We start from the raw sequence: 23,484 nt of genomic DNA on the forward strand, positions 1-23,484 counted from the left end.
GGATTATCTTCTACAAGATTCACATTCATACTCTCTTGATGTTGAACTGACAGTTCACCCAAAAATGAGAATTTTGTCATTGTTTACTGACCCTCATGTTGTTCCAATCCTTGTATAGGCATGTATATGTTTTTCTTCTGCAGAAAAGAAGATATTTTAAAACAGTTCTGGTTACCGTTGACTAATAATAAATATATATATATATATGTATATATATATATATATATATATAATTTCCACTGAATAAATGAAAACACTGAAACATTTTGCAAAGTATCTTTAATGTTCCAAGTAAGAGAGTAAGTCAAAATGAGGGTGTGTAAATTATGACTGGCTTTTCATTTCTGCATGAATCATCCTTTTAAAGGTTAAAAAAGACCAACATATTAGAAAAATATTTGTCTTTCAAATAAAGATGATTTATTAAAAGTAAAGATGTCATTCTAGCATGCAGTTCCAAGTAATAAGCTGAAATATCTAAAGCAGAAAGCATTTTCTTTGGATGCAAAACGAACTCCTATTATCTGGAGATCACTGCTTGAGCCAGTCGGTGGATTGAGGTTGCTTAAAGATCAAGGGAGGCTCATTTAAATTCGTATCACTGCAGGTTTCAATATATGGATGGATTTTTCCCTGCAGCACATTGCCAGTGAAGCTAAAGATTTCAAGCTTCCTCTCTGCATCATAAAAAGTGACCTTATTGTTTCTAAAATCCAACAGGACCCCGATTACAGAAAGTTCACCAGTTTTTAGTTGAACATTCCTGTCAGCCATGGCTATAAGATTTGAAGCTCTTTTCTTCAGAATGACCCAGTAGCCAACTGAAGGGCCATATGTCAGAATACCTTTTCTCTGAGCGGACGCCCTGGCTGCACCCACAACATAACAATTCTTTCCAGTCACACCTATTTCCCAGTAATATTTTCCAGAATCATATCCGTCTTTTCCGAGAGCTGCAATAGCTGTGTCGTAGCGCTCCGGAGTGTCAGGTACAGACTGAGGGAGTAAAGAGGGGCGTGCTTCTTTCACATCCCGTGACAAGACCAGTCTGCGGTGGGCAGTGTTTGCATCAAGATCCGGCCATACTGACGTGGACACACAGACAGAAGTTTTTATGTTTGATTGCAATTTTATTATTGTCTGACTAATTGTTTTTTTTTTTTTATTGCATATTATAAACAGATTGAGATCACAAACTTACCACCCGTAGGGCGTTCATATTTTTGTAGAGTTTCTAGATAAAAGAGTCATAAACAAAATTAATTGTGAAAATAAAGCTAGTAATACTTTTTGCTTAGATAAAATAAATATCTCACCCTCAAGTTCAGCCACTTTCTTTTGAGTCTCAGTCAGGTTTTTTTTAAGTTTCTCATTCTCACTGATCACACCTATAAGTGTTTTGAAAATATTAAAACCTCTCGGATCACCTTCTACACATACATGCAAAAGATTTTCGGTCTCGGGTCATCATTGCACCCCACTTACCATTTAATTTGTTTTTCTCTTCATTAAGCTCGGCCTTTGTATCAGCGTATTGCTTTTGCAGTGTAGCAATTTCATTGTCCTTCTCCTGGAGTTTCTGGTCCTTCTTAGCAAGTTCTTGTTTTTTTGCTTCTAATGACTTTTCTAAATCTGATGAAAGGGATGAAAAAATACTTATTAGTCTTAGAAAGTTTTGTTTTTTGAACGCAATATAATGGAAATCTAAAGCTGCAGAGCACATTTTTAATCTGCTGATTGGGCAGTGTAAAAGCATGTAAAAAAATAATAATAATAAAATACTGGACGTGAACTTTATCATGAAATAGAGACTGTATTATCATGAAATATAGACCGTATTTTTGCTTCTGTGGTAGTTTTACTGCATTGTCATACCAGAAATTTGTTTCTGTAATTCATTTTTCTCCTCTGTAGCCTTTTGTAGTTCCTTTTCTAGTTTCTTCTGCTTGAGAACTAAAAGAGCAAGAAATATTACAATTACAAAATTATATAGGATTTTTTTTTTTATCAACAATTCATTGCATTATTCAATGACTTCATTCTTACTCAAGTCTTGGTTTTCAGCATTTATCTCCTTTAGTCTGGCTTCAGTGTTAGCAAGTTGCTGGTCCTTCGTTTTAAGCTCTGCCTCTAGCTCTGGACAAAGAAAGTTAATATCAAGTAACATACATCAGTTGTGTGATTTGTAGATCATTATACTTTATCGGTAGCAAATCTTATTGACAATACACTGAATTTGACAATTATTGAATCAAATATTCATCTAAATTCAAGCGCAGGATGACCGTTTACTGACCTCTGTTTTTGTTCTTTACTTTTTCAAGCTCACTTTTCATGTTGCCCTGTTGTTTTTCCAATATATCAATCATTTCATTTTTGTTCTTCAGGGCCAGTTCCTTTTCAGCAAGCTCATTTTCCTGTTTTTTCAATTTCATTTTTAAATCTGAAAACAAAATGCAGTCTGTTAGTAGTTTTAAATGAATGGTCAAATAGATTCCACCTTAGTATAACGGGTCAAATTTGATTTGAAAGACTGAGGTATGTCATCATTGGCACTACTGTCAGTTTGTTTCTCACATGCTGATCATTGCTTTTTTCATCTATTTATCAAGACCAACATGTCTAATCACTCCAGCAATCTTAAATATACTATAGTAACTTTATAACCAAGCTCATATCTCTGGTGTTTTGACAATGTGGTCATACCAGCAATTTCTTCTTGTAGTTTCTGCACTGTAAATTGTTTCTCCTCTTTGAGTTTCTTTAATTCATCATTCAGATTGTTCAGCTGTTTGACTGAAACGAAAGACACAAAGCTGGAATTCTTGGAATGACTAGTAATGCAAAGGTTACAGTATAACATGGATTCAAACATAAATGTTGGGTTGATTAGTTTTGCAATGTTGTCTTAATTCAGATTTTCTTACTCAAAGCAGCGTTTTCAGCGTTTGTGTTTTGCATCATCTCTTCAGTCTTAGCAAGTTGCTGGTCCTTTGTTTTAATTTGTTTCTCTAGTGCTGAGAAAAAAAAATGACATGACATTTGATAACAAAGCTATGTACAACGTTGAATGTGCATCATAACATCTTGTTTAATAAATAAATCAAAGTTATTTGTGAGGGTTTAACAGTGAAACTTACATGCAATCTTATCATCTGATTCTTGTTGCAGTTTTTTAAAATTTCGTTTGCTTTGCTCGAGTTCCTTTTCTAGTTGTTGTATCCTGTCCTCTGTTCATGAAAAAGGAGCATACATTATTAACAACATCTTAGGTTAAAATGCAGAGTACATATCTGGTAGCTTAGGAAATATGCAGTTAGCCATTCCTGTGGTTAAATTAGTTCAACCAAAAAATTCAATTTTATCATCCTTTACTCACCCTAAAGTAAGTGTAGTTACCTACAAAGGAAGATATTTTTAAGAATGTGGGTAACTAAACAGTTTCTGGTCTCCACTGACTTCCATGGTATTTTCCCCCATACTATGGAAGTCAATGGAGACCAGCAACAGTTTGGTCAGTGGTCACTAACATTCATCAGAATTTCATCTACTTGCCTCAACAAAAGAAAGAAACTGTGAGGGTGAGTAAATGATGACTGAATTGACATTTTTTGGAGAATTATCCCTTTAAAAGATGTGTAAAATCACTTTCAACAAAATGATTTTTTGGCACCTTTTCATATTTACTTACGCAGCTTTTCTGACAGTTCGCAGTTAGCCTGCAACAGCAAAATCTCTTTTTCTTTTTTCTGTATTTCATTCTCTAGTCCTGACCAACAAAAATACCTGTTTAGTTGTCTTTTACTCCAACAAATGATCAACAATCTTCTGATATTGATGCATTTAAGATGAACTTACTATTGATTTCCTTTGCATATTTCTGTTGCATTTGTTCTTGTGCTTGTTTTAGTTTGAACATTGATTCCTTTATAGACATTATTTTCAAGGCTGTATTAATGTATAAGAAAAACATTTACATGAACACATTTGGCAGACACTTTTAACAACGGTACACAATTCTCCAGTTTATGTGTTCCCTGAGAATCTCTGTGTTTTGCTAGCACCATGCTCTACTGGTTGAACTCACCCAGTCCAAGCCCTTTCTCTCCAGAGTTTTGCAACTCAGCCAGCAAAACATTTAATTTATCTTCCAGTTCTAAATGAAGAGAAGAACATCACTAAGTGTAAGACAATTTATTAAAGGTTTTTTTAAAGGAAGAAAAAAATGATTACAAGAGTACATGAATGGGATTGTTAAAACTTACTTTTAATCTTTTCTGAATTATCTTCAGTTGGATTTTCTTGCAGCTTCCCTATATCAGTTAGTAACTCGAGTACAACCAGAGCTGTAACAGAACATTGTATTAGTGTGCAGTGGTCTCTCTTCAAATGAAGAAGTCCCAAAACTGGTAAAATGGGGTTAGACTCACTTTTGGCTGATATGGATCCCTCAGCTTTCAATTTCTGCTTTGCCTCCTCCAGTTCTCTCTTCTTTTCTTCCAATTGTAGTTTTAGTTCTAAGAAAAAGATAACCATATATTGAGAAAAAGGTCCAAAACATCTCAAATCCTAGTCCATATTTAAAAGTATCTAAAGTTAAGGTTTTTGGAAAAAGGCAGTGTATGTCTGTTAGGTCTGTGCATTGTTTGTTCAACTGTCACAAGTAATGCTCAGATGTAATATTCTAATAATAATTCTGATACTAACAAGTCATTTGAACATAATTGATTTCACCCCTCCATAGCTGCTGTCAAAAGAAAGCATGGAAAGTACACAACCATTCGAATGTTTGGGGTGAGTACGTTTTTTCCTTTACAAAATTATTACATTTGTTCAGCAAGGATTCAGGATTGGATGAAATTGGTCAAAAGTGACAGTCAAAAGTTTAACAATTATCATTTGAGTTTTTCAGATTCAAATAAACTGTGTTCAAATATGGTTTATTCATCAAAGAATCCTGAAAAAAGTATCTGTTTTACAAAAATATTACGCAGCACAACTATTTGAACATTGATAATTATAATAACTGTTTCCTGAGCCCCAAATTGGCATATTAGAATGATTTCTGAAGGAGCGTGTGACACAGAAGAATGAAAATAAATGTCATTGTCAAAATATATTTAAATGGAAATGATTATTATTAAATTGTAATATCTTACAATAAGTGTTTTTCCTCCATTTTTGGTGAGCATATAAGAGACTTCTTTTAAAAACATTAAAAATGTAAGTGTCTGTTCACCAGTTGAATCTGCTTTTTAAGTGTGCAGTATGTCTAAAAGTACTGCAGTTTATGTGATATCAGGATCAATGGACAAACAACTTCATTACCTGGGACTCCTTGTTCAATTTGCTTATCCAGGTACTGAATTTCATCTATTAGATTTTTTATGATATAAGCTGAAAACAAACAAGATTGGACAGAGATAATTATGTGACAGTAGTAGATATAGACATTAGGTTTAACACAAGATTAGTTTTAGATTATTTGTGTGTGTGTGTATTCATGCCAGTAATTAAAATAATTTGTGATTTAACTTAGTCATTAATTTAATTATAAATCTTCACTCACCCTTCTTAAGAATCTCATTGTTCAGCTTAGAAATGGTATCGTTATATTCAGCTTGCAGTTCTGTAACACACAGCCACCAAGTATTCCGTTTACACAACTGTCCAAATCCAGTTTACAAAATGTCTTTTTACAGCAGACAGAAAGATAAGGTACCTTTATATTTTTTCTGGAGTTCAGGGCATTCAGCATTATCCAAACACTTTTGTTTCAGCTCTAGAGAGAAACAGAACACGGAAGGTGAGGGACTGTTCTTTAGATGATGCCCTATATTGCTGAAGACTGTAGTAATATGTTGTTTTACTTTCATTCTCAGCATTAATTTTGGCATTTTCCTCCTGCTTCATCGTTAGGCTCTTTTCAAGATCTAAAAAGAACAGGAGCAAGTTGTGTTCTTGAATTAATGGAGAGCCCCAATGTTGATGTGCTTTCCTTTAAAATGAGTGACAAAGATCATAACTGATGGATGGATTGAATGAAACTCACCAGCTATTCTGGCATTTAATAGTGATTCCTTTGCTTGCACTTGCTGTTTCAAGGTTCTCACTTCGTCTAAGAGAGTGTTGATCTTTGTAACTAAGGGGACATCAGGGTAAAATGTTAAACAGCAATAATCTGACTGGACATTTGCAGACAAATCCACAAAAGCTTTTTATAATTTATAGCAACGGATATCCTTTTCTGATTTGGTGAACTGGGTGAATGTTTTCAATAACTTACTTTGTTGTGATAGTGTGGCATTCTTCTCTTTTATAGAATTATTTGCATCATCCAGTGCCTTGTCACTGTTTTTGAGTCTTTCTTGAAGATCTGTGAAAGAGAAGACAATTGAATCAATTATTTTTAAAATGATTACTTTATGATAATTTTTATCATGAAAAACAATTTATGGATTGCTGTTGAATGATGAATGCGCTCTACCTTTAATCTTGTCCGTTGCAGCCTCATAGATTTCGTCTATTCCAATTTCCAATCTCAAAACTTCTTTCTTCAGAGTTTCAATATCTTTCTCTGTAAATCAAGCATTTTAATGACAGCTAAGATTGCCTTTTCAGTTAATATTTGAGGTCTGAAAATGAAAGGTTTCACTCACGTAGCTGACTGATGTCACCGGTCGCAGCAGCCAGCTCTTTGTTTTTTTCATTCAGCAAATTTTTCATGTCATCCAGCTTCTTTTGGAGCTCTGTCAAAAGTCAGTGTAAATATAGCAATGATCCAACCAGTGTAACAGTCTCTCAATTCATTTATTAATTGTGTAAAACTAAAGAATCTTAAGAAATGTTACACCATTATTTAAAGCTCTTTTAAAGTACTGGAAAGTAACAATGCCAACCAGCTTTCTGGATCTCAGCCTTTGCAGTCACAGTTTTCAGCATTTCCCTTATCCAGGTTACATCAGACTGGAGAGCAATGATTTTCAGCACTGAGACAAACAGAAATAAAGTAATATTGACTGTTCTGCCCAAAATATCTGAACAAATAATGCATTTGGTACATAGATGAACTGATTTAAGTTTGTGTAATACTTATAAGGCATTTAAGTGTAATTATTGAACTATCCATAGGTATGAGTGTGAAGATAACTGCAAATAACATCAGCCTTAGTTCCAAGCATGGACCATAATTCTGCGCTCACTTGGTTTTGAAGCCATTTTATCGTCCAGTTGGCTAATCAAGTCCATGAGATTCCTCTGCAGATCTGAAACCAAAACAGATTGTGTGCTGAAACCGACAGCTGACCGACTACATTATGTTAGTTCTCAGATGTTCCAAGACCTGACAAGCGCTGATTCAACATGTGAAATCACCCAAAAGAAGCACAGACACCAACCAACCCCAAAAGAGGCCAAAGGGGGAAACATGTCTGTTGCCGTTTGTCAGCATCTGTCTGTGTGCTGTGACCTTTACAATCATTTTTTTCCATTAGCGTAACTATTGCATGAGTGCTGCATTATATACTCACTGCTGATTTTATTTAAGTTGTCTGGATCTTCACTCTGTAGCTTCCAGATTTCCTCCATCTGCGATATCACCTTAAGAACTGACAAGCAGAGACAAAAACATGCATGCTTAGATGCGAGTCAGAAGACATAAACCTTTATGGTAGATATAAATGCAAAGAGAAGCGGTCACTTTTGTCAGAGCTAGCATCACTTCGCTGAAGTTCCTCCTTTTTCAGCTTCAGTTCTTTGAGTTTTTCATCCCGTATTCGCTTCAAATCTATAAAAAAATGTACAAAAAAAAAATAATATATATATATTTATCACGCTTTTCAAATTAAATCATAAAAAGTAGTATAAAAAAAGAGACATACCATCATTAGATGAGGATGCTTGAATTTGTTTCGTTATTTGGTTTATTTCGAAGCCTAGCAAAATGATCTGTACAACTGTGGAAATAAAATGTTGCCATGTATGTCAAATTAAATGCAACTAATGGGAAGTAAATTATATATATATACACTCACCTGACTTAAAATATAACTCACCTGACTTTGAGGTTTTATCTGATATATTATTTACTTGAGCCTCCAGTTCAGCTTCTGCATCTGGAGGAGACAATACAGAAATAATGTATTTATAATGTTCATATCTCCTTCTGTTGCTTTCATGTGAACAAAGCTTTCATATGGCTGCTTGCTGGGAGGCAAGGAGAGTAAAATGTCTCACTCATGTACAGCTCCATCAGGTCTTTGCATTGTTCTGTCTGATCAAACAGCTTTTTGCGTAAATCTGGGTGTAGAAGAGATTACAAATAAATGTACAATAAATGCTTCATGAATATTGTGAATACTATGACAAAGTGTGTGTTTATTTTTATCAGTTGTAAGTTGAATTGGGCAAAAGAGTCTGCTAAATAAATAAATGTATAGTAACGTTTACAGAAAAGTGTTTTTTCATTGTATGGATTAAGCATCCGTGAGCATCCATATTGCATTTGCTTTAATTGTTTTGAGTAGCAGCTAGTGATAAATTGTAAACTACGAGACAATCTCTCTCTATATATCTTACGTTTGTTGTCAGCATCCAGATATAATGCCCTGCTCTGTTCCTTTTCAAGCTCTTTCTGGAGATCTGGAGATAAAATCACATAAACATAAACAGTTATTTTAAAGCTGCTTATGAAAGCCTGGCTAAAAAAATAACAATTATTTATTTTCAAAAACATTCAGATCTCACCGTTTATCTTAATTTCATCTGCTTTCACTTGTCCATTTGCAGTAATTAGCGCCTCCATGAATTCAAACTGGAGTTTAAGAATTCTAGAAACTAAAAGTAGCAAAGAAATTACAAATAGTACTGAAGATTCAAAAACAGTGACACCAGAAACAATAGTTTGCAAGAAATTAGAATTGGGGGTTGAAATGAAAGAAACGTACTCATCTCATCTTTTCCTTTCAGTTTGCCGATTTTGTCCATTATATCAGTTCTATTCGCATCCAACCATTGTGTTTGTTCTACAAGATACAAATGATTGGCAGGGTGAAATAGTGGTTCCCACATCTAAATATAAAATACGGAATTATCTGAATCCAGTACCCTCAATCTGAACAAGTGTTTGTTTAAGAGCTGATAACTGAATGTTCAGATCTAATATTTCTTTCTCCAGTGCTGCTATGAGTGCATCTGTGAACACAAATCAGAAAATAGAAAGATCATGCTGTAGTAATCAAGAACCTCATTATATATGCTACATTTATTGTGGAGCTACCAAAAAAAAAAAAAAAAAAAAAACAAACAAACACAAACCATACCAATTTGTTGGATCTTCTCTTTCCTCTCTTCTCGCTCCTCTTTCAGATCTGATAGGAGGCCATTTTTGAACTCCAGTTTGCTCTTAATTACTATAAGACATTCAATATGAGATGAAAGTTTTAAAACTGCAACTTCATAACCTTGCAAGCCTGATAAGGATCTCGTGTGCATCAGTACTGAACACTCACCATCCATCTGTGCTTGCGTCTTAAATTTACCAGAGATACGTGTCTTCAGTTCCATTGCTTCAATTTGCAGTATAACAATCTGCAGCACTGAATAACAAAGCGAATTGTATAAAGTAACCTATTGTGGAAAGCAATCAAACTGCTACTGCACATTTTAAAAACTTTATCCCCAATCCCTGCTAAAGGCATTTGTGATCCACTGTTCTCTTTCTTATTAATCTCACCCTGTTTTGCAGTGTCCCCTTGTTCCCCTGGTTGTCTGAGCTTGTTTTCCAGGTATTTCTTTAATTCTGTAGATGAGATATAAATAAATAGGCATGTGCAAAACTCACTGTAAAGTCACATGGATGGCATTTCAGTCAGATTTGGGCTTCATTACACATTTTGTGTATTCACTGATGATGATACAGTTGAACAGAGCATATGGATGATATATATCAAAAGTGACCTTTTTTGGTCATACACACCATTAATAAGAGTTGTCGCATTATCGCTTTTCAACATCTCTGCGTTTATCTTCGAGACTAGATGAAGAAAAATGAACAAACGATTACTTCGATTTCCTTTGGTCAGGAATTGAGCAAAGGCTCAAAACACAGTGTCAGTGTGGTATTGCTCCATGCACAGGGGAGTATCTCTACCTGCCCGCTCGAAAATTTCAACACTTCCTGAAAATCCTGTTTTCATCTCTGCTAAGTCTCTCTCTGTTTCCTTCCGACGCTTGTCTAGTCCTGTTGATATTCATGTAGACACTATGTGTTTATGCATGGAATATGGAAATGATATTCAAGTTAACAATAAAAAGTAATATTGTTGCAACACACTTTCAATCTTTGCTGCATCTTTCTCAGTGTTTAATATTGCATCCATCTCCTGTAGGTCAATGACTTTCTGAAGAATGTTTAAGACTGAATGGGTGGAACACAAAGGTAAAAAGTGTCAACCATTGTCGCTTTGCTAAACATTATATATTAGAAAAATTGTGTGTTCACCGGTATCATTATTTTCCACATACCATCCTTGGCTGGATTCTGGGTTGCACTGACTTGTTTAAAAAGACCATCCAGTTGGCTTTTAAGACCTGCAAAGATTTTTGATGAGCATGAGTCCGAGATGGAACTGCATGGTTAAGATATACGTTTATGTTTGTGTAGAATGAAGATAGGTTGACTTACCATTGATATTGTCCTTTGCTATTTTATATGCATCCTTACATTTAATCTTCATGTCATCAAGATCCTTCTGGAGGTCTAAAGAAGTATAGATGATCTAAACATAGTCCTTTCTAATCAAGTTGTAAAATGTTTTACTAGAATGTAAACCATGATTGAACTGGCTGAAGTTGAAACGCCACATTTTCATATAAGACTCTAATTTGTGTTTAATAACTGAATAAAATGCTTTTGAATAAAATATAATAAGGAAAAATATAATTCACATACCTGAACAGTACTTAGTAGATTAGAGAAAGATAATGATTTTATTAAAAAAAACAACATCAAGTATATTTCAAAGTTTATGCATGTAAAATGAAAATGCAATGGTAAAAACAAACAAAAAAACAACAAAGATTGAAAAACAGCCATACCTCTCTGTCTCTTCTTTCTCTTATGAAAGCCCTATGTGCCTAAAATGGGCAGAAAATTTAACTTTAGAGTTTTTGCACTATGAAATACATTACAATAGAAATATAGAAATATAAAATTTTCTAATGCTTTAATTATTTAGCTTAATTTATCAAAGCTGCATCGTTTGGTTTTAGACACACAAGATAAAATTCTCATGTACACTAACATTCAATAGTCAAGTAATGTTTTTGAAAGATATTAATATTTTATGTAGTAAACATGCATTAATACATTTATCAAAAGTGACAGTAAAGATATTAAGAACAGTATCACATTTTCCACCAAAAAATTAAAATAACTAAAAAATTTAAAAAATAGTAAGCGGCACAACTGTTTTCATCAATGATAATAATAAGACATTTTTCTTAAGCACCAAATCAGCATATTAAATTGATTTCTAAAGGATCATGTGACACTGAAGACTGCAGTAATGGCTGCTGAAAATCCATTGCTGCCAACATAGGAATAAATTACATTTTAAAATGCATTAAAATAGAAAAATGTAAAAATATTTCACACTCTGAAGAAAAAAAAAACATGTCGGAAACCTACTACAATTTTTTCCACGATCCTAGCTGAGTCTGCATTTACAGGACCTATAACATATATCATATAAATATCATATCAGACAATCATTCCTTCTCTTGTCCGGAAAAACAGACAGAAAAATAAAAGCAATGGTCTCTTACCACAGTCAGCCTGTATCAGCAGGTAAACTGAGACAAAGAAAGAAAAAATCAGGAGATTCTCTGTCCACCCCATTACGGTGTGTGAAAGTAATCTCACAGTAACACTGGAGCTCATGAGTTGTGTGCTTTATATACGGTCTATTATTGCCCAACTCTCACTTTAACTGGGTTTCGTTTACATCTCATGCAGGAAGAATACACTTATAGAGTGACTTAGCTAGTGCAGTTCCGACTAATTCAGAATGATCTAATACAGGACTACACAAGAAGAACGTCCCAGGGCCAGACAGATGTTTTGGACCAAATGTTGCAAATTTTAATTTATTAAAACCTTTTTCTTTTTTTATCTGCATTGTCACTACATCTTACATGTGTTGATCATGTACATGAATTTGTATTCCAATTTTTTTTATAATTGTTTTTTTAAATATGCTACCAAGTCATTTAGCTGGGTATAACATTGCCATAACTGTCTAGCACATGTGTGTGCATTAATAAATTTAAAGGTAAAGTGGTTTAATTTATTGCTTCTGTTGCTAATTAAAAACTAATCAATTAAAAATAAGAAAAAAAACTTAGCATATGAACTGTATAAGCCACAAAGTTTGGGCATCAAAAAATATGCTGTCAAAAAACTATTTCAGTATACTTACTATTTTCATCAAAACAAAATTTAATTTCAGGTGATTATGCTAATACTGATAGTGATCTTCATTGCAAAAAATTATTCATATTGCACAAGAGGAAAATATGTGTATAAGGCACACCCAGTCTTGAGCTGGTTGATAACAGCGTGGTTTTGTAAACTTCAATGACATTGTCACTTTTATTTGTAATGCAATTCATCAACTGAGAACCAAAAACTTGTTTCCAAAAATGGAAGAAAATGCAGCACCTTCTTATAACGCCGCAATAATTTATCATTTTGAGTTCAAATACTACGCAAAATGTAAATTTCATATCAAATGTTTTAGTTTATATTAAATGTTTCCTTTTTATGACATTGAAAGCTTCGCAATTTTGTATTATTAGGGTTGCAATGAAAATGATCATGCAAGTAAACAATGTTTTGGGTAGCAGCTAGTGATAAAGATGTATTTAAATGTATTTAAAGTATAGATTTTAGGTTTGAGGTTTGGCTATAAACGGCTATTAATAAATAGCTTCTTCGATAACAAACTGTTTATTTGTTATATACAGTATAAAACAAATAATCAGTTTATGAGCTTAAAACAAGTTAACAAGAAGATTTATGACAGCGAGGCCTCTGCCAGTACATTCATTCAAATGATGATGCGTGTCACTCTTAACATAGTTTTCATTACCAGGAATAAACACTATATGTGCATATATGTGCATTGATTAGCATTAACCACTGTTTGGTTGCTTAATACCCAACCATGTGTATTGTGCACCTTAAAAACTGTGAAAAGGGGTTACTGGGCGACTATGTGATGCTACAAACTATTAAAAATGGTGGCATGTTGTTGACTTTGGTATTTCATTATCTAATGATGGTAACATGCAAGCAGTTTCACGTGACTCTGCAGAGAGGCATCAAAGTAGATTGAGCACAAAGGTTATCTGGACTGATGAATGGCAAAGTACACATTACCTTTGCTGTCCAAGTGCCCACAATAACAAACCTAAGTTCTAGTTTTATGATCTGTGATCGGGATCTCTGCATCTGAATATGCTAGTTCTCTACTACACAGTATGTGAACAACAGCAGTCAACACCAGAAGAGTAGTATGTCTGAATACACAGTATAAAAATAATAAATAAATAAACAGTAGGCGAAAAGTATCCGAATTACACTTTTAACGGTTGTGAAATAAGTTCTTGGTCAAAAGCACGCTAATATACCTACTCTGGTTGTACTCTGGTCCTGGATTTCCTTCTCTGTGTGATTATAAAATTAAGTTGAACAAATGGGAGAAGGTCGGAATTCGCGTGACCTACATTAGTGGTTAAGGAGTGGGTGATTTCTATTCCTATATGGTTTAAATAATTTTGGGAAAAGAACATTTACAAAACGCACTGGTTTTATATTAGATGTATTACGGGAATAGGAGGATGGCCATTTGCTTGTTGTTTCCTGGCTCAAGTCTAGATCAGATTGCCTGAGAGACAACAGTTCATCGGAGGTTTAACCGCAGCGTTGATCAGGTAGTCTGTGTGTTGCGTTACATGTAACCTACATGAAGCTCGCAAGTAGGATTGTCATTAAATATATATTCAATATATAGCCTATCATTTATTTGACATCTGCTATCTATCACATACAACACATAAGAAAGTCAAAGTCGAAGATTTCGAACGAGTGGCAAAAGATATTCAAGAATACGTTTAAAACTGCATGAAGCCGTGGTAAATAATTGTGATGATGCATCAGTAGACGCGTTTCCATTGCAGATTTGCGCAAAACTTCGATAAAAAAAAGTATTGCGAAATGACGGCGTTTCCTTTAACCAATGTTATGCGGCTAAAACGTAAGCTTTTGACTCTTGCGATATGTCATGGCAACCGATTTTGGTTATATTTATTAAAGGACGCGTATGCACTATGCAAGTATCTTTACAGAAGCAGCACAGATAGCTGCTTCAGAAACGTGCGTGGCGCGGCTAAAATAAAAACAAGCATTGACGATTTTTATTTTTAATTCGCAATTTCAATTTGCACAATTTGAAGGGTAACGTTAGGCTACTAATGAAAACGCGCCTACTGTTTAATTTTATTATAATTACAAGCTAGGCCTTTTTATGCAAATAGTGGGATATTGCATAAAAAAGTTGAATGGATGCCAAGTTGTCCATAAATTCTAAAAATGCGCATGAAAAATTGAGTACGTTTTTATCCCAAAAAAATTGGGGTAAACTAATATTGAAATAGGCTAAAGTTACATCTATGCGCAGCAAAAACTCTTGTGCCTTAACAGATGGTGTGACTGGATAAACTGGACTAACAGCGCCAGTCTTATCTCGAATATTGTTTAGTCATACTGAAGTGCCTGAGCCGACCTGTCATCAAAATGATTTGGTAAAATTGCCACACAGAGCTGTCTCACACGATTGTATTACAAAACGTAAGCTATATTATCCAACGTACAAATTTGCATGGAAGCATAGCTACTGTGAAGGAAGGTGACAGCAGGGTGATGGTCTTTTATTTTTCAATGCTTCTTTATTTAATTTTTTGCAAATATATTATCAGCCAAGTGTAACTGCTTGAGCTAATTATAACTCGGATCATTACTCAGTATACAACACATTGCAGTCCATTAAACATGGACCGCAATGGTTTTGGTTTTTAATAAAACCAAAGATAAGATCACAAATCAACAGATGCATAAGTATATTGGATAAGGCATTCATTAACTATAGATGTTTGCTCTAACTGTATATAGATTTTCACACACAAAACAAAAAAACAAATATCCTCATGTGACTGTATTCCTCATGACTATATTAAGGCTTTGCCACTGATGATTCAAATGCGAGTTTTGAGCAGTGTAGAGTAGAGCTTGTTGTTTATTGTTTCTCTGATCACAAATGCAGACAAAAAACTACGAGTCTCAGAAAGACGGGATAGAGGAAAAACAATAATGTCCAGTCTGTGGAAAATGTTTTTTTTTTTTAACCTAAAACCGCACATACACAAATAATTACGCCTAATACACAAAACAATATTCTTTTTTGCAACATCATATGACCCCTTTCAGGTGAGTCGGTGAGTTCTTGACTCAAGAATTGCTTGGGTAGATTCTTAAACAACTCGTTTAAACTTAACCAACTCAGTGAACTAATTCTAAAGATCCGACATCGATATCACTGGCATCAATTTGTGTTTGTCAGATGGCACTTTCAGGATGGATTTGTGTGGTGACTGGGGCTTCCAGAGGAATTGGAAGAGGTATTGCCCTTCAGTTATCTGAGGCTGGTGCTACAGTGTACATCACTGGTCGACAGGACAAAACTCTGAAGCAGACAGCAGCAGAGGTGTGGAAACTGATTGTGTCGGTAATAGCCCTCAACTTGTAGGAGGTGATACTGGTTTCATGCCTCTTTTATTTTCATGATGACAGGTGACAGAGAGAGGTGGCCGGTGTCTCCCAGTGGTCTGTGACTCATCTAAAGAGGATGAAATCAAGGAACTGTTTGATCGTGTCCAGCGTGAGCAAAATGGTAGACTTGACTTGTTGGTGAATAACGCCTATGCAGGTGTACAGGTCAGTCACAGCTAACTATGAAACAAAAACAGTTTTTTCTGCATTTTTAATTTAAATGATTTATATTTTTGAAAGTTTCATAAAATACCTGTTTTACTATTGTTGTGTTATGCCTTTGTGTTAGATTATCATGGACAACTTGAACAAGAAATTCTGGGAGGTGGATCCAGATATTTGGGACACAATCAACAACACTGGACTCAGGTACAGTACAAATCTGGAGGTGACTCCAAATGAAAATATTCATAGTAATTATCTTATACCTTTCAGAGCCATTCCAGAGATCATGGTCACTGTTTTTACAGGGGTCACTATTTCTGCTCAGTGTATGCTGCTCGGATGATGGTTGCTCAGGGCAAAGGCTTGATTGTGTTCATATCATCCATGGGTGGTCTGCGCTATCTCTTCAATGTACCCTATGGGGTCGGCAAAGCTGCAGTGAGTCCATGCACACAGCATTATAAATTCTATATTTGAAGTCATTTTCAGTATATCATTTCAGATGCACAGAATTCAACATCCATTATTTCTGTTTGTAAACTATTCCTTCATTATTCTCATAGCATGTATGCTCCACTTTTTTATTTTAGTGTGACCGAATGGCAGCAGACATGGCAATTGAGCTGAAGAAGAAAGGTGTGGTTTCTGTAAGCCTCTGGCCAGGGGCAGTTCAGACAGAGTTAATCAATCAGTATATGTCTCATGGCGAGGGTCCTCAGGGAATTGATCCTAAAGTAAGACTTTTTTTATTTGTCGCATGCAGTCCTCAATTATCATTGCTTTTTAAGTTAATGGAAAACAATAAAACACATCTTCCTAAATATTTAAATCTGTTTTCTCAGTTAAAGGAGGTGTTCAGTAAGGGTGAGACGACAGAGTTTAGTGGACGATGCATAGTTGAGCTGACCAAAGGTTGGATTTTTTAAAGACTGAATCAGTAGTTCATGTTTATATGGTTATGAATTACCATGAAAGTAATTGGTGAGAAATGAAGTGTTTGGAGGCTCTTACTGACATGTTACTTTCTGCTTCTTGTTGACAAACAGATAAAAGTCTGATGTCAATGACTGGGCAAGTGTTGATGACCTGTGATCTTGCTTACCGCTATGGACTCAAGGATGTTGATGGTACGGTGACAAATGTTTATGCTGGAGTGATAGTGTTTTTAGTTAAAATAATGAATAAAATTAAATCCAACACAGGGGTTTTATGTGTTTCTTGTTGTTTCAGGTCGCAGTGTAGTGGACTACACCTCTCTGAAGTTCCTCATTTCCCAGATACCCTATGTGTCCTGGCTGTCCGTATTCACTCCTTCATTTATCAGAGTGCCTCGTTCCATTCTGAGTCTTGGCAGTGGCAAATTCTAACATATCTCAGTAAAAAGACAGTGCCTATTATTTTGCCATCTTGTCATTTTTCAAAAAATAATTTTATTCTAAAATTATTGCAGTGTCCATCTTTAAAAATGAGCAAACTGAATATACTCATTTAACTTGAAAGGGAACAATTAACCCTGCTCTAGATGAATGTATACTTACTAAATGAGTATTGTAATAAATACTGATATTTTTCAAGTCTTTTGTGTTGTATTCTTGATAGACTGATATGTCACTCTTAAATACTTGATTCTGATTAGTCAAACGCCCAAGAAACACTACACAATTGCCCACTCATCTAGCAAAACTTAAACAGTTGGTTCTCATGTTTTGTATCTGCAGTCTCTTCAAGTACACAATTTAAAGTACTTTCACTCAAGTCAGTATTTCATGTGCACTGTTAAATAGCCATGTAATAAGTCTATCATTAGCACAAAACACACAATATCCAGTTTTCCTGGACATTCTTTCTTCTCATATTAAAAATGGTTCATTTCAGATCAATAGTGAAGGTATATTAATTAAATTGTTTGGTAGCCATGTATAATGCAGGATAATATACAGTCAAAATAAACCCTAATAGGATTATCAGGACCCTTATGCAAAGTGAATGACTTTTGTATCACCCTGAAGGAGTTTAACTAATTTGTAGATTCAATGAATTGCTGTTTCCTAAATCAGAACATTCATAAAGTTACCTTTGACATGTCTGATCAAAGAATATTGACATGCATCCTTATCTGCAGACTCCTGTAACTTCTCATGTGGCACAATTCACATGGTAATCACATCCCAGATGGGAAGTGCATCCACGGGGCCAAGTTTCAGCTGTGCTCCTCCTCCCATCTCTCTCCTTCCCGGATTGGACCTGCACGACCACGGCACCGTCATTGCACGAGAAAGAGGGGGCTGGTCCGAGAGTTTCCTGATCCTCTCCGTCTAGCCTCGGTCTGACTGGACAGGCGAAAAACATTTCCAGAACAAAAGCGACATCGGACAATACAAAACAGCTGGAGTGGCGTATCTGGATACAGTCTTGAGAGAAATTCAAGCGGTGAGTATTTTTTTCCCAAGCTAACTACTATACAGCTTACATTTGTAAAGTTTTTAAAGCAGAGCCGTGACGGAATTAGGGCTCTCGAAGCTTGTTATTGCGTCTCTAAAGCCACGCGAGGAGTCCGGCGATTTTGTCTTACGTCGCATCGTGTTCACGTTATTTGAAGGATTTGTTTTGCCCAATGTTCAACGGGGAATGTGGGACAACGGGAGTTTGTTTATGTGCGTTTACTGAAGCGTGAGCGGATCCTGCGCCACAAAAGGGCTGGTGTACAATAACTGTTTTGGCATAAATCCCTTGTTTATTACTGAAGGGTTCGGTTTATGATTTCAATTACACCTGCTTGTGTGTTGGATGAACACATTCTCTAGTGATCCAATCTCACATCCTACGACTTGCGTCAAAAGTTCCCCACATTAGCTGATTATATAGAGGCCATGGACAAACATCGACTACTGACGCAAATTCCAACCAGGCTAACCAAGTTTATTAAAAGTAAACCACACTGTATGTCTGTTTCACATAGTGTATACGAATGATGTCAGAAATTATATTAAAATAAATACTTGAAATATATATATCCACAAGTTGATATAGCCTATATGTAAATTGGACACTAATGTACAAATGGTCACCCTGCTAAACAAAAACTGCACTGGTTTCAAGGGACTTTACGCTTAGTTGAGTCATTCCAAGTCATCATCTTATAAATGAGGTCACCACAGGCGGTCGGGAATTTATCCTGTCAAGTTCACCTCCAGCTTGTTTTGTTGATGACTTGCCTGCTCATTGCATGTAGTGGTAAATTGTCTAAATTTGGCAAAGCTTTTCCAAGCAGAATTGCCTAAGACCGTGCTCACGTAGACTACTGGAAAAGTTTGTTTCTGTGGTTCACAGTTCAGCTTTGTTTTGGCCTCATTAAAGTCATAGGATGCCGCATGGAGGTAAAACTCAAGGTACTGTGTTGCTGATTTACAAATTGGTGACCTTAAGTAGTTAAGATGTCCTATCCAGGACAAACTTGAAAATAAACTCATGGCATGATTAGATTTTAAAGTAAAAATCTAAACCTTTTCATTTTAAGCACCAATGCAGTAATGGGATGGCCAACATCTGCTGTTAGGAAGGCAAACTGCAAAACTAGCAAACAAAGCAGCTTGACAAATTGCACCAACTTTTGTTGCCTTTATTTAACCGAGACAGACTCTTACTATCTCTTGGCCATCTGGTGGAAGGTTAAGCGAACTTCTATATGGTTCTACAGGGTTAGGCAAACGAGGGAAGTGGACCATTACGAGCACTGGAAAGGGGCAGGGGAGCTGTGAAGGGCAGGGCCCCCATCTCTCTTTTGCCCAAGTCCGCCAAAGTGGGGGTTGGGTGTGCATTGGTGTAGAGTATACGACAGGCTTTAATAAAAGGCTAATGTGTGGAAAAGAACAGCAGGGGGAAGGGGGTGACATCTGTCCTTCTTTTAACTTTAGAGAGAAAAGTCATTGGCTGGACTGTAGAGATGACCCAGTTTAATGTCAGCATTTCTCAAAAGTCTCTCAAGTAAGTCACCTTGAGCCTCTGGTAGGCATCAATAATGTCAGATATACTGAGGATAAGTTTACAAGGAATTCTATTGTAGATTTGTCCAACCTAAGAATGACCAGAACCCCACCCATTAACCCCCTCCCCACAGCACCATCCTAGCACCCATCAGCCAGCAACAGCCCACAACCCCCCAGCATTCCAACCTTTTCACCCTTCACAAAATCCGGCTTAGAAACAAGAAGATTTTAATTGTTACCAAAATTCACTTTTAAAGGCAAGAAATTGCATTATAGGTATCGCACGTGCACTACCATGCTGTATTAATTCTCAGTTAACTGAATATTTTTGTTATTTTTACAGTCTGTGGCAATACAGGAATAATATTTCTGATGGCGACACACAGTGACCATGACTTGAAAGTTTTGTCTTTAAAAGGGATGGCTGCAAAAAGACAAGATGGAAGCATCACCATTGCACGCCAGCAAAAATCACCACACTACCACAATTATGATGGAAAGCAACATGCAAGCCCTTCTAATCGCAGACCAAGAGAGAGCAATGGTGGTTCTGCAGTAAGCTTCAGCACTAATAATAACTCTGTAGTATGTCTTCCTTTGGTATCTGAAGGACTGAAGCTAGTGTGGACCCAGTCTGATCAAACACGTGAGCTGGATGGTATCCCTGAACTTGTTCAGGCCTTCAATATCTTCCCCTATCCGACATCTCAAGAAGTCACCACCCTTGCCCGTGTCTGCGCTCTTCCGCTAGATAAAGTCAAAGTGTGGTTCATGGTGCAACGCATCAAGTATGGAATTAGCTGGGCCTCGGAGGACATTGAAGAGACGCGGCTCAAGCTGGCTAGACCAGTTCAGATAAGTGAGACTGAACACAAAGAGAGCAGTGGAAAGAGGAAAAATGGTATTGAGGATTTAAAAGAAACTGTAGAAGATCATGTAGAAGATCTAGTGCAAAGTCCACAAGTGCCTCGTAAAAGACAAAAAACTGAAATCACAGAACCAGCAAAGCTCTTTCCTGTTCCCTCACATTTTCGTTCATCTCTCCCACCTCCCCAGGATTCATACTACTACAGAAAGCCAGTAGAAATTCCAGAAAAACCTCAAGCAGTCACTCCACCTACTTCTACAGAGTCTCCTGTTGGATCTGAGCAGCCACGTCATGGGCGCTACAAAAAGTCCAAAGCCCAGTTAGCTGCTTTACGTAAGAGTTTTCTACAAGAGAATTGGCCTGATGAGACCGAGCTCCAGCGCCTACAAGACGAGACGGGCCTTAGTCGTAATGATATTCGAAAATGGTTTAGTGACAGTCGCTACCAGCTGCGAAATGGTCGGGGGTTGTCGACATCCTTTTCTGCTACTCAAGGAGAAAAAAATGACCCCAACTGCAGTCTATCATCTCAGTCTCATGAGGTTCAGCCCCTTCCTCTCACCACTAAAAGGCAAACTACAGAGCAAGTTGATGACGAAGGCAAGGAAAAGTTTCGCGTGAAAGGATCACGAAAGAATTGGCCAAAGAACTCTCAGTTTTTCCAGATTTTCCTCTCTAACACACTTGAGGCATTTGAAGACGGAGCATTAGTTGTGGATGAGGAGAAATGTTCAGAAGAATGTGACATTCAGAACAACGAAGCTGGAAGCGAACAGGAAAGTGAGAGATGTTGTTTGACACCTCCAGTGCCAGCTGCACCTACTTCCTCCTCTTCTTCTCCATCAATCACCCCATCTAAAAAACACTTGGGCAGGTCATTAAAATCTGCACGTTTTGTCAAAGCAAATGCTTTGAACAACTCCCTAAACCCCTCAGACAACACTTCACCTTCTTCAGTATTAACGGCAGCTGGACGACCAAGGAAAACAAAGGAGCAACTGGCTGTCCTAAAGGAACACTTCCAGCGGTGCCCATGGCCAAAAAGTGACGTATACACACAGATTGTTGAACTAACATCTTTGCCTCGTGCCGATGTTATCCAGTGGTTTGGGGACACGCGTTATGCTGTAAAAAATGGCCATGTACGCTGGGTGCATGCTGATGTACGTGACCAAGTGCTTGCTGAGATAGCATTGTTACAAAGTGGAGGGGCTGCTGCAGATGCCACTGGAACCCCAGGAAGTGAAGGCAACAGGAAACGTAAGTCACACGGGAACAGCACACCAAAAACACAGAAGTCTGCAACAGATTCTGTAGATCTCAGTCCATTGGAGCAGTATTATCGACAGACGGGACCACTCCAAGAAAAAGACCTTGACAATCTCTGTCGTAAGTCAAAAATGAGTTATCAACTGGTCAGAGACTGGTTTGCATCTAAAGACAGCATAACACTGGACACAGAGATCACTGTTATTGATTGATTAATATAAGAAATGCTTAAGTCTGTTAATCTGCTGTGAGTCCTGTAATAAGGCAAAACCCCTTTGAAAGCACAGTATAAAATCACTTAATGCAATGCCCTCTACTATGTAAAAAAATAAAATAAAAAAAACAATAATAATGTGAAGGTTTTTTAACAGCCACTACATCATTTGTTAATTTGTTATATGACAGGAAGAATTGAAATGTAAAATGTATTTTGATCTTTACCAAATATGAAGTAATATTCCTGTGACACTCTCATCTGTACAATGGTTGTTCCTCCAGTTTGTGTTTTTGGTATTTTTGTTAGTAATCCTTTAGAGCCTTAATTGCTGCTTCTTAGAACTAATATGATACTTAAACCTATTTTTCTAGAAACATTGGCTTGGTTATCTATTAGGTACTGTAGTTTAGTTTTTTGGACCAGTAACTGCAGCAATGCCAGACTATGTTTTTGTACATTTTTAGTTTAACTCATAGAAGATCCATATGGCACTCTATATTGATTCTTTTCAAACAATTAACCTTATGTTTTTTTTTTTTTTTTTATTCAGTTTACATATATATATATTTTCCCCCAATTATGTTTCTTTCTTTAACATTCCGCACTTAGAAGTTTATGGATCCATCTCTCTACTCTCTACTCCAATCTCACTTCTTTGTGAATATGCATTTCATTTGAATACATCCCTACTCCACTGCAGTGAAAAGGCAACAAAAGCCATAGTTTTTGTAAAATCATGTGCCTTATTGTCTGTAAATTTGTGTTTCAGGAAGCGAAACTGTTGCATTGAAATAAAACCTGACCGATTAATTTCAACTCAATGATGCATTCTGTTCAGTTTACCCCTTGACATTAAATGTGTTAAAAATGTTGCCTGAAAGAGATGTTTTTAGGTGTATTTACCAAAAATGGTAAATGTACCATATTGACAATAGTATGCTAATTTATAAATTACATCGTTTTGTGATCAAATTTCACCTATAAAAAAGGACCACAATACAGCTGTTAGTTATATTAATTATACAATAAACGATGCTGAAGAGTTCAAGACTCTCTTCTTTCTCATTCTTTGCGTAATGTGGATTTAATG

At 36.1% G+C, this 23,484-nt stretch overlaps 3 protein-coding genes across 4 annotated transcripts; 2 read left to right on the forward strand and 1 right to left on the reverse strand.

Moving 5' to 3' along the window:
• Positions 1-264: 264 nt before the first annotated feature.
• LOC127933298 (myosin-11-like) lies at positions 265-10,984 on the reverse strand. Of its 2 annotated transcripts, XM_052530183.1 has the most exons (42): positions 10,685-10,982; positions 10,525-10,590; positions 10,334-10,417; positions 10,151-10,240; positions 9,977-10,033; positions 9,734-9,799; positions 9,510-9,596; positions 9,321-9,410; positions 9,106-9,192; positions 8,946-9,023; positions 8,746-8,835; positions 8,578-8,640; positions 8,236-8,298; positions 8,055-8,114; positions 7,881-7,955; positions 7,700-7,786; positions 7,530-7,607; positions 7,203-7,265; positions 6,900-6,989; positions 6,660-6,749; positions 6,488-6,577; positions 6,287-6,376; positions 6,053-6,142; positions 5,871-5,933; positions 5,723-5,782; positions 5,570-5,629; positions 5,329-5,397; positions 4,431-4,517; positions 4,266-4,346; positions 4,088-4,156; positions 3,859-3,948; positions 3,692-3,769; positions 3,141-3,230; positions 2,928-3,017; positions 2,707-2,796; positions 2,297-2,443; positions 2,047-2,136; positions 1,876-1,953; positions 1,486-1,632; positions 1,317-1,388; positions 1,202-1,234; positions 265-1,085 (listed from the first exon to the last, which is right to left on the reverse strand). In XM_052530183.1, exons 1-42 carry the CDS (start codon positions 10,734-10,736, stop codon positions 532-534), a joined length of 3,834 nt encoding a protein of 1,277 aa, XP_052386143.1. In that variant the 5' UTR covers positions 10,737-10,982; the 3' UTR covers positions 265-531. The 2 variants fall into 2 exon arrangements, with proteins under 2 accessions (XP_052386143.1, XP_052386151.1); XM_052530191.1 differs by lacking the exons at positions 3,692-3,769; positions 3,859-3,948 and having other exon boundaries at positions 10,685-10,984.
• Positions 10,985-13,504: 2,520 nt separating this feature from the next.
• Positions 13,505-17,628, forward strand: LOC127933360 (dehydrogenase/reductase SDR family member 1). Its single transcript, XM_052530311.1, has 9 exons — positions 13,505-13,540; positions 15,681-15,824; positions 15,911-16,054; positions 16,179-16,258; positions 16,360-16,492; positions 16,645-16,788; positions 16,897-16,966; positions 17,101-17,181; positions 17,285-17,628. The coding sequence occupies exons 1-9, from the start codon at positions 13,520-13,522 to the stop codon at positions 17,419-17,421; spliced, it is 954 nt and encodes a 317-aa protein (XP_052386271.1). The 5' UTR covers positions 13,505-13,519; the 3' UTR covers positions 17,422-17,628.
• A 147-nt stretch (positions 17,629-17,775) lies between these two features.
• Positions 17,776-23,215, forward strand: LOC127933335 (homeobox and leucine zipper protein Homez). Its single transcript, XM_052530258.1, has 2 exons — positions 17,776-18,484; positions 20,384-23,215. Exon 2 carries the CDS (start codon positions 20,413-20,415, stop codon positions 22,387-22,389), a length of 1,977 nt encoding a protein of 658 aa, XP_052386218.1. The 5' UTR covers positions 17,776-18,484; positions 20,384-20,412; the 3' UTR covers positions 22,390-23,215.
• The last annotated feature ends 269 nt before the right edge of the window (positions 23,216-23,484 follow it).

This window comes from Carassius gibelio, chromosome A2 (assembly GCF_023724105.1).
Source record: "Carassius gibelio isolate Cgi1373 ecotype wild population from Czech Republic chromosome A2, carGib1.2-hapl.c, whole genome shotgun sequence".
In the NCBI taxonomy this organism is placed as follows: domain Eukaryota; kingdom Metazoa; phylum Chordata; class Actinopteri; order Cypriniformes; family Cyprinidae; genus Carassius; species Carassius gibelio.